This window comes from Kryptolebias marmoratus, linkage group LG7, assembly GCF_001649575.2.
Source record: "Kryptolebias marmoratus isolate JLee-2015 linkage group LG7, ASM164957v2, whole genome shotgun sequence".
NCBI lineage: Eukaryota > Metazoa > Chordata > Actinopteri > Cyprinodontiformes > Rivulidae > Kryptolebias > Kryptolebias marmoratus.
In genome coordinates, this window is record NC_051436.1 from 23809505 (window position 1) to 23820628 (window position 11124).

Below are 11124 nucleotides of genomic sequence, written 5' to 3' on the forward strand. Positions count from 1 at the left end.
CACACACACACACACCACTCCAGGATTAGAACATCTTGTTTTTCTCTCCTACCTAGAGCCTCACCCCAATAGTCAGACCTTCACTCAAAAATCTGAATCCTTTCCCGGTATGTCTTTATCTTCTTTGCTGAATGTGAGGCTCAGCAGGTTTCTAACCCCCCCCGCACACACACACACACACACATATCTTTGTGTCCTTCTTTATAGATTTTCTCCTTTTTAACTCCATCCACATATTTTGTGTGGCTTTCTTCTGTCTCCTGCCTTTGTGCACGCTGGTGAAGGGAGACTTGTTGGAGTTTTGATGAGGAAGAGAACCGCCTGCACACCAGAAGAAGCAAAAAATGAAAGCTTGTGAAGTCTGTCACTTCTTTTCTTTATCTGTGACCATCTAAGCCTCTGTGCTTGTGTCAAAATGAGCCAAGTTTAAGACAATCCTACACTCATTATATAAACTCAAGTATTTTCTATGATATTCCAAGTACATTGGCAGATATTGTACTGACTTGCATTGAGTTGTAAACCTGCTGCTATTTGTGAATTTTAAGAAAATCACCAATTGAGCCATTTAACAAGCAACAAGATTCAATCCACGGCCAAAGGAAGTGTAAGTGGCTCTGTGAAGCTCTATTTAAAGACGGTCATGATTCGAGCTAAATACCATCATCACCAAGGCAACTCTCTATTAAAACATGCTGAATTTTACCAGGTGGGATGTTTGTTCTCCATCACTACTCAGCATCTGAGCACCTTGACATTTGCTAATTACCCAGAAGCGGGGGGACAAGCAAAGTCTTCTGCTATGCAACTTTTCAGTGATAAACCAAAGAAATGGACATATGACTACATAAGGAGTATAAATAACTTGCATCAATATAAATATAAAAAAAATAATAATAATAAAAATTCAGGTAAATCAAGGATTTATCAAAGCTGATAAATTGCTAAAATATAACAGTGCTTTTTTAACAAATAACCAGAAGCAGGCTGTTGACAGAGCTAAATAAAACTGCTTAATTTTTATTGGATCCTGCTTGGTAATGTAGATTTCTTTGGACTGAGTGGGCCTTAACATTTACATGGTGTTTGGAAGCCTCAGGCTTGAGTTCCCAGAAATGTGGAAGATAACCAGGACTTATTCCATTTCACTCAGCTAGCCAAAGACATGGGGAACATAAGGTAGCAAATATGTTCTCAAGACATGAAATGCACATTCATGATTGATTTTCAGAGACAGAATTTAGACCCAAATCTTAAACTTTTGCAGCCCAAAATCAGGTCTAACTTTGTAACTGGGTTGACTTTAAAACAATATTCTTAATTACAGCTGCACAAACTTTGAAACTATGCACTTGTTGCCCACAGACGATTGGCTGACATGCTAAAGCGTGTGTTGTGAGAGTCTTGATGACAGAAGAGAAAAGAGGACTGAAGAAAATGTGTGACTGATAGAGCGGTGCAACTTCTCCATCATTTTTTTTTTTTAAGTGGAGGTGCAAACCTATGAACTTGCTCCCTCTCTTCTTGACATAAAAAGAACATGTTCTCTCTCAAAGTAATGGGACAAATCCATCAAATCTTTATCAAATCTAATTTAACCTTTTTTTTAGTTACAAACTAAAACATTGGTATTAAAAAAATTGTTAAACTCTGCACTCCCCCTCCTCACCTCACCAGACCTTTGGTTGGTTCAGTCCAACTCGTCGGTAGTCGTGCCAGATTATTAGTCAGAAAACATTAAGCAGTAGAGATAAGAAGGAAAGCTAAAGTCTGATTCTCTTTATTCTGTTTGATTCACCAAGTTTTAAAAACAAACAAAAAAATAAAACACTTTGAGCAGTATGACACTCTTTTAGAGTGCAGATATCAACAAGTATATGAGCCCATTTATGATTTTCAGGTGGGTGAGACTTCATATGAGCATTTTTGGATTGAACAGATGTCTAGGCTTAAATTGGATTACATTTGACCTAAAATTGAAACATTTTGCAATATTTTAATATCTGGTTATTAGTTGTGTAGGTATGTTTGTCCGTCTATCTGTTAGCAAAATAAAGTCAACAGATTTTAATGCAAACACCAAAACGGCCATAACTCTGTCAATTTTTTAAGATTTATTGAGCTAAAATTGGAATTGGATTTTTACATTATGCAGCATGAAGGAGCCCTTAACTAAAAAGATCTAACAAGAAAAGGAAACCAAAAATTCCTCTAATAGCTGGAAAACGTACTTTTCAATTCAATTTTTTTTCATTTTATACTTGCAAGACTTTTAAATCAGTATGTTTGAGTTTATGTTGAAAGGTTTTGGAAAGTTTTCCTTCCTCATTTTGTACCAAATGCACTTTCTCTGATAAGTACAAGGTGTTTACAGTCCCATAATGTTGTTCCTATAACCTTTGCAAAAATTCACCTTGTTCTGGGTGACATTTAGACATGGCTTAGTTTGACATTACCGTATATATTTCTCTTAGGTCTGTTACTGATGATGAAAGAAAAATCCAGCAACTAGTTGAATTGTTAAAAAAAAAGTTAAGGATTTAAAAGTGGGTGCTTGTCTCTGAGACCTGCTATGAGCACTCAGCTCCTCAGCTGATCTGAGAACACTCAGTTCTCAGATTAGATGAATAAATAAACCTCTTCTCATCATTAATAACTTAACATTCAGATGTTCTCAGACAATGGGGAGGAGATTCTCCAAGGAAGCAGGAAAACAAACTTTGAGCTGCAGCTTAAAGAAGAAACTGTGCAGGGAGAAGAAAGACCGTCGGAAGACATAAAAATGTAAAGCACTTTTTACGTCCTACCTGTAACAAAGCACTGTTAGGGCAAAACGATTCATAATAAGTGACTGGAACATTAAACATTGGATAAGTTAATGGTTAAACACAGACTGTGAAGCTTGCCAGTCTGTGAAAATGCAGCTGTTTTAAATTTGTTTTGGCTCAACAATCCTTTAACATTCATTTGGTTAAACATGTTTTTTTCCTTCTCCCTGTGTTTTTCCCTTTCTTTTCAGCGTTTCATCCAGTACCTGGCCTCTAGAAACACTCTGTTTAACCTGAACAACTTTCTGGATAAAGGAGCCTTGCAAGGTAAAACAAAAAGTGTGCAAAAGGCCTGTTGGGATCATTTGCTGAATAGTTTTTTTAAAAGATCCAGATAGGATAGACGTATATGCTTTGCAGGAAATTACACAGTACTAAAAGGGTTCAGATAAATAAAACGAAGCATTATGAATCTAAATTAAAACAAAACTAATGTACTCCATTTGCAGCAGTCTTTTACAACAAAATCATTTTTTCCCCTTCTGAATGTTTTCTTTTAATCCCTTTTTCAGGTTACGATATGTCCACCTTCATCAGACGATACAGTCGTTACCTGAACGAAAAGGCCATGTCTTACAGACTGGTGGCTGTGGATTTTACCAAGATGAAGCGGGGGTAGGGGTGGTCACACAAACATGACATCATACACAAGTTTCCCACTCATCTTTAAGGCAACAGGATACAGAATTTTTATCTGAAATAATACAGCAGACATTTGGCTTGGAGTCAAACCTAAATACAGTTGTAGAGGTCAAAATGAGGCCATCTTACTGTTCACTTTGTCTAACCAGTAGTAAAAAAACTCAAACTGAAAAACAAAGTCATCTGATACATTTGAATTGTTGTATCTGTGACGTTTTGGTATTTTTCCAAGTTTTTAAAGCCTGCATCTAAATTGATCTTTAACAAATCATTTAACAATATGTCAGTAGCTGTGTAGAGATTTTTGTATGTTGTTGTCTTTGAGATTAAAAACAAGGTGTGATAAGTAGGGAGTTGCCAGTTAATTGACCAAGGACCAGAACTGATTTATGTTTCATTCTGACTGGTTGATTCAACACTGAGAAGTCCACTTTTTTTCAGTTGTGTCCATTAGTTTGTTTCTCTGTCTGTTAGCAAGATCACATAAAAACTAATGGACAGATTTGGAAGAAATTTTCAGGAAATGTTGGGGTTGCCACACAAAACAAAGGATTAATTTTTGATGGTGATCCAGATTGCACTATTTTTTAAACATGGTGTGTCCCTGGCATAGGTTTGTGCTCCCTTAGTGCAACAAGTTCATGCTAAGATTCTTTATCCATTATGCACATCTTTCTTTTGTCTGTTAAATGAAGGGGGAAAAATTAGTTGGGTATGGTTAAAAGATCAGTTTTACCAGTTCTACCAGCCTTTCTTCCTTATAAGGTAAAGTCCTTATGTATTGACTAAATGTGTTTCGCACAAATTGCTACATGTTATTTTACTCCTAAACATCTATCGAACAATTTTATTTTCTAGAAGGAAGTGACTTCCAGACTGTGCTTCTTTTACAAGATGCCATCAGTCATTCAAGTTTCTAAAAATATCTACACATTTTCAGCTGGAGACAAGTGCCAAGATCAAATCTTAAATCCAACATAGTTTTTACAAAAAATAATAATGTGTTCGCTTCACAATGTTTGAACTGCCAAAAATTTGGGGCAGCATTATTTCAGATATAGTCCTCATTTAAAATATTAATCGAGGTAATATACCATGAAGGTTTTTTTTGTAAATGCGGGTGTTTGCCTTCAGAAGGTTGTATTTGTTTGAGCAATTCAAGTTACAGTTATATGCAAAAATATTCACCCACATTGTTGTTCTCTTGGTTTTTGTTGCCTTACAACTTGAAATTAAAAAAAAAAAGTTTAAGGGTTTGTTATGCAATTACATCTGTGAAGGGAAAAAAACAAACAGAAAACCTGAGCACGCTTAACTATTCACCCCCTCAATAGATTTATTCCTCAAATTAAAAATATATTCACCAGTTTGTAAGGTAACAAAAAAAAAGAAGTGTTTGAAACTTTCACAACCCACCATAGGAAAGTTGTGAAATAGCTAAATCTGTTCCAGGCTTATCATACTAAGCAGAGTTTTGTTATTTATGTGAAAAGTACATTTTTAGTCACCATTTGTTGCAAACATTTCACCTCGAGCTTTAATTTTTATGCATCACTGAAGAAGTTTTAGAACACAGAAAAATTAGTTTTCTTTGTCACATTTTGCATTGTGTACCGTAAAGATGCAAAATCTTTACGGTACACATTTGTAAAATCTTCATAGCTTTCCCTCCTCTGCGTTTGTTTGTTTCCTGTTCTGTCAGTGTTGATGGCATGATGCGTACCATGAACACAGAAAAGTTGATCAAGACGCTGCCCATCATTCAGAACCAGCTGGACGCTCTGCTGGATTTCCAGGTACGAACCATGTTTTCCCTCACTTGTCAGTAAATAGGTTGATTCACTTTCCAATCAAAATGCAAATGGTGATAACAAGAAGACGTTTACAAAGTTTGAGCCCTCTGTTTGATAATTAGCTTTATCTGGAAAAACAGATCTTTGTGGATCTTCGTAACAGTTTTGTTTTATAAAAATGTTTTTGTGAGATGTGATGAAAATGTGGTATTTACATTCCCTGCTCTCTGTCTCTAGGCCAATCCCAACGAGCTGACCAACGGAGTGATCAACTCAGCCTTCATGCTGCTCTTCAAAGACTCTATAAGGCTCTTTGCCGCTTACAATGAAGGAGTCATCAACTTGTTGGGTAGTGTACACTCTTTTTGGACATCCATGTCCTGATTATGTGAATTTTAATGGCATTATTACATTAGGTTGAGAGAACTTTGGGATAATGTGTTGTCCAGTCTCGACCAAATATGCAACACACATTGGTATTTTTCATCACTATTGTTGGATTATGTATGTATGAATCTATGAGGAATATGAACACCAATGTGTCCAAATAAAAAAATAAATTAAATGCCCTAATTTAAAAAGTTTATGAAGTCAAAGATTTTATGTAACTCTGCTCTGAACAAGGGCCAAAACAGAAAGACACACTGAATGTCCTGTAATGCTCTTTTCAGAAAAACTGGGTTGTTGTGTAAAATTTAAACAAAAACAAAATGCTAGTATTTGAACCATCAGCATAAAAATAATTGACAAAGCATCTCAGTCTCCTTAAGTTGCTCAAATTTGAATTTTTTTTTAAATTTGTACTGCTGTGTATTTTGAGATCCAGAGTCTGCACACTTGGGATGTGGGGCTGAAACTCCTGCCTACTCTCCCACTCACAATTATGGGGTTTTTAGGCATCAAATTATTAATTACAGCTAAATGTAATAGAAAAATGAAAATTTAAGCATACAGCAGTAAGGTAAGAATTGCATAAACCAACAAAAGTCATCACCTAGAAAAAGATTGTATAACCTGTATTGCTGTTTTTTTAAGAAGGTAAATGTCTTGTTTGTTTACACCAACCTAACTTATACTGCAGATGATGTGGTCCTTATACTCCTACAAGGTGTGTTTTCTGTTTCAGCTTTACCTTTAACTTTATGTTCCTGTTTCTATTTATTATTATGTTGATGGTTTGAACAAATCACCGGATCATGTTCTAATAGCTTCTTTATTCCCTTATAGTAAACCTTTGTCTCTGATTTAACTGTCATTTGTCCTTGCAGAAAAATACTTTGACATGAAGAAGAACCAATGTAAAGATGCGTTGGACATCTACAAAAAATTTCTTTACAGGATGACGAAGCTGTCAGAGTTCCTTAAAGTGGCTGAGGTACATTTACAAACTCATGCACCGTAAACACATCCAAACCAAGATTTGTATTTTAGGATTTGTCTGTTTCAATTAGTCTGTTTTCAATTACAAACTTTTTTCAGTTATTTCTATTCTTTATCAGATCCCATTATTACTTACACATGTACTAATGTGCATATGTACTGACGCAGCATAAGAAGTACAAACGCAGATGTACTTAGGCAAAATGTTACAATGTTAATTTGTCATATGAAAACTAGTTTTGCTTACTCAGCTTTTTTGAAACATGCGTACCTGACACCCCCCCCCCACACACACACACACACACACACACACTGCCCTACGTCTGCTGCACAGACAATTGCATACATACACAGAAAGAAAAATGTGTTTTTATGTATTTATGTATATGTATGTATGTGTGTATATGCGTGTATGTGTGTGTGTGTATGCCAAAAATACCCCTAAGGAGGTATTTGTAAGAGGTGGTTAGATGGTCTTTTAGCTCCTCCTCCTTCCTCTGACAAAGATGGATATGTGTGTTACTCTCCTTTCCCCCATAGATCATCCCTTTTTCCTTCGTGTTCCTCTTTTTTCAAACAGGAAACCTATGCTTCATAATAATGTACATGAGAGGACACCATTCACACATCTTTGTCTTATAGAGTTATGGTTTAAGGACCTACCCAGGCAGTTATGGACTGAATGCATGCTTTAAATGTTCAGTGAAAAATTAATGCGTTGATTTGTTTTAAAATCTCATGTCTCAGATGTGTCAAGAATGTTTTAAACTTTTTACCTCAGATTTTTCTTTTAGCAAATATGAATACATATATGAGGATGTCTGATGAAGCTTTGCAGAAAGGGTATAAAATGATTTCAAAAGCATTAACTGTGTACAAAATGAAACTCGAGATATATTGTGCATATTACATCCACAAATTGACAGGTACTTCAACATGGCTCTGTAACTACACAGAATGAGGGAGAGCCGCTACAATCATGGGAAAAACGAAAGTCCACCTTCTTTCCTCCTTGGCATTGTGTTAACACACAATGGTATGCCAGACCAGCAAAAACTGGTCCAAAGCAACACCTGGCTACTATGAGCCCTCCTAAATCCTATGGAAGCAGTAAGGGTGGACAGCTTTTCCATTTTGTTTGTTTTGTCTTTAATGAATAATGACATGATGGAATATGCTGGTGTAGATTCTCAGTCATCCAGGCCATGGTAAATTCAAAAAGGGTAAAAAAACAAAAACAACTGGACTTCTATTCTGTAGTAGAAGACGTTTCGCTTCTCATCCGAGGAGCTTTCTCAATTGAGAAGAATAGAATAGAATAGAAGTCCAGTTGTTTTTGTTTTTTAACTTTTTTGGACATGATGGAATCTTTTGTAGATTTTTACACTTGATGTTATTTAGAGTTTGCCAAAGACTAGATCATTATTCCTATTTCCTGATGCATAAAACCCTAAAATACAAAAGGAGGTGAATTTTCTTTTTCCCATAACAATTTCAAATATTAAATATTGTATGCAAAAAGACTTCTAAATTTTATATGTACACCACAGCATTCAAAGTTGTTAAACAGACAATATTAAAGAGCAATATTCTGCAGAACCAAACTGATTTGCTGTCAAGTTCTCAATGTTTGCTAATGATTTCTGCTAATATTTTTCACTGTACCAAGTGTCAAAAGATCAACTGATGGACTGTCATCTAAAGCATTGTAGACTAAAGTAAAGTTCAATTTTATAGTGCCAGAAAGGGAGGCTAAACCAAGAATAATGTGAAATACAGTCTATAAAATAGGAAAAGAAGACTTACAGTCCACAGTTGGTGTTTGTTGAGCTGTACGTCAACGCTCTGTCACTGTGGGTCACTAAGGTTTGTGAACCAGTGTCCTGGCAGGCAGCCATAGAAAGAGACAAAGTAGAAGTAACTGTAAGAAGTGCACAGCTGCAGGTACATTCTGTTGAGCTCTCACAACTCTGGATTCTACATCCAACTGGAACTTAATCATATCTCTGGGAAGATATTCAATGGAACTAAAATGAGCTCCACACAGTTACCATTTGTTAGAAAAACTTTTTTTTTTACTCTTTTACTGGCAGAAGAGCTATTTTCATATTCAGAGAAACTGTTTAATCTATGTCCTGAAAGGCTAGCATTTGTACAACTTGCACTAACAAACTCAAATATTACCTTTACTGCACACAAAACAGTTCAATTTATTTATATAGTACCAATTCACAACAAAAGTGGTCTCAGGGCACTGTACAAAAACATTCACATTATAGAATGCCAATTAGTGAAAGTTATCTAAGAAAGCCAACAGATTGCATCAAATCTTCACTTTGTCATGAACTCCCATCCTGAGCAGCACATAGACACAGAAAAAACCTCCAGCAGATCCATAATCAGGCCCAGGATGAGTGACTAGCCGCCTTGACCGGCTGGGGTTTGAGAGGACTGGAAACAGATACACACAGGTGACGAATGACTGTAGTGTAGTGTCTGTGCAAGAAAAAAAAAACAAACACATGCTAATGATAGACATAATTACAAATACAAACATGGAGAGTAGAGCAAGTAAAGACATTAGCAGAGCAATGAAATGTGGCCAGTTTGTCCTCCAGCAGTCTAAGCCTCTATAGCCTGATAACTGAAAGCTCTGTCTCCTGTTCTACTTTTAGAAACTCCAGGAAACACAAGTACACCTGCAGTCTGAGAGCGAAGTGCTTTGTTAGGAAAATATGGAACAATAGGATCTTTAATATAAGGGAGCTCAATCGTTGAGAGTTTTGTATGTTAGAAGTAAGATTTTAAACAATCTGAATTTGACAGGGAGCCAAAACAGTGGAACAGAATTGCAAAATATGTATGATAAAATCATTTTGGATTGCTAGTATGAATATCAACGTTTTCTTCTGAATTTCTGATTTTCATAAAATACAATAAACAATAAATTCACAACACAAAGACACTCACTAAATATTATGTATATACTTTTAAAAAAAAAACTAACCTGCAAGTTTCAAAATAACATAATGGTTCAGATTCTTTAAGCGTGGTTTCGTGTAGAACTTTTAACAATTAAACAAACAATTATTTTACCTTTTGTAGATCACTCTTTGAACAACCTCAGTATGAAAAAATAATTTAATTTTGAGCAGATTGGCAAGCTAATGGCAAGTCTGAGAAGGGCCAAGACCAAAGTAAATATTTACTTATCTTAAAACAACTTAAAAAAATATTAAATTAAAAAAATCTTTAGCAATTTTTGTGAATTTAAAAAAAATAAGTTACATGGTATTTCTGGCAGAAATATTTAAATATTTCTTCGTGAGGTGCTCCAGGTTGCTCTGAAACTGCTACGGCTAGCTTCTGCAGCTGTTTGTACTTGCAACTAACAACATACAGTCATGACTGGAAGTGTTGACACCCCTGAAAGTATTTTTCACAGAAAATGATTGAAGTTACACATGTTTATTTCCTTTGTGTGTCCTGGAACAATATAAAAAAACAGAAGAAAGAAAAAAAGCCAAAACTGATACAAATTCTTCCAAAACTCCAAAAGTGGGCTGGACAAAATTATTAGCACCTTTTTAAAATTGTGGGTAAATAACTTTGTTTCAAGCATATGATGCTTGTTTAAACTCACCTGTGACAAGTAACAGGTGTGGGCAATATATAAAAAGTCACACCTGAAACCAGATAAAAAGGGAAGAAGTTGACTCAATCTTTGCGTTGTATGTCTATGTGTGCCACATTAAGCACGGAGAACAGACAGAGAAGAGAACTGTCTGAGGACTTGAGAACAAAAATCTACAATCTCAAGGTTACAAGTCCATCTCCAGAGATCCTGATGTTCCTTTGTCCACAGTGTGCAACATAATCAAGAAGTCAACAACCCATGGAACTGTAGGTAATCTCCCTGGAAAATAAACGGAAGAGAAAAATTGATGGAAGGTTGTAACACAGGATAGTCTGGATGGTGGATAAGCAGCCCCAATCAAGTTCCAGCAAAATTGAACCTGTCCTGCAGGCTCAGGGTTCATCAGTGTCAGTGCAAACTATGCATTGACATTTGAATGAAATGAAATGCTATGCCTGGAGGTGGGGCACGTTGGCGAGCACCTGGTGGCCGGGCTTTCACCCATGGAGCCCAGCCGGGCACAGCCCGAAGAGGATACATGGGTCCCCCTTTCAATGGTTTCACCACCTATAGGAGGGGCCAAAGGGGTCGGGTGCAATGTGGGATGGGTAGTAGCCAAAGGAGGGGACCTTGGCGGTCTGATCCTCTGCTACAGAAGCTGGCTCTTGGGACGTGGAATGTTACCTCTCTGGTGGGGAAGGAGCCTGAGCTGGTGTGTGAGGTTGAGAGGTTCCGGCTAGAAATAGTCGGGCTCACCTCAACACACGGCTCTGGCTCTGGAACCAGTCTCCTTGAGAGGGGTTGGACACTCTTTCACTCTGGAGTTGTCCCCGGTGAGAGGCGC

At 36.6% G+C, this 11124-nt stretch overlaps 1 protein-coding gene across 6 annotated transcripts in view; it reads left to right on the forward strand.

The window, feature by feature from the left end:
- si:ch211-200p22.4 (phosphatidylinositol-binding clathrin assembly protein) overlaps nucleotides 1-11124 on the forward strand; it is a 122694-nt gene that overhangs the window by 55775 nt on the left and 55795 nt on the right. For all 6 annotated transcript variants that reach the window (XM_037976577.1, XM_037976579.1, XM_037976582.1 and 3 more), the window contains exons 3-7: nucleotides 3020-3095; nucleotides 3341-3443; nucleotides 5173-5266; nucleotides 5501-5612; nucleotides 6532-6638. In XM_037976577.1, the coding sequence (XP_037832505.1) occupies nucleotides 3020-3095; nucleotides 3341-3443; nucleotides 5173-5266; nucleotides 5501-5612; nucleotides 6532-6638 (492 nt within the window). The remainder of the gene's footprint in view (nucleotides 1-3019; nucleotides 3096-3340; nucleotides 3444-5172; nucleotides 5267-5500; nucleotides 5613-6531; nucleotides 6639-11124) is intronic.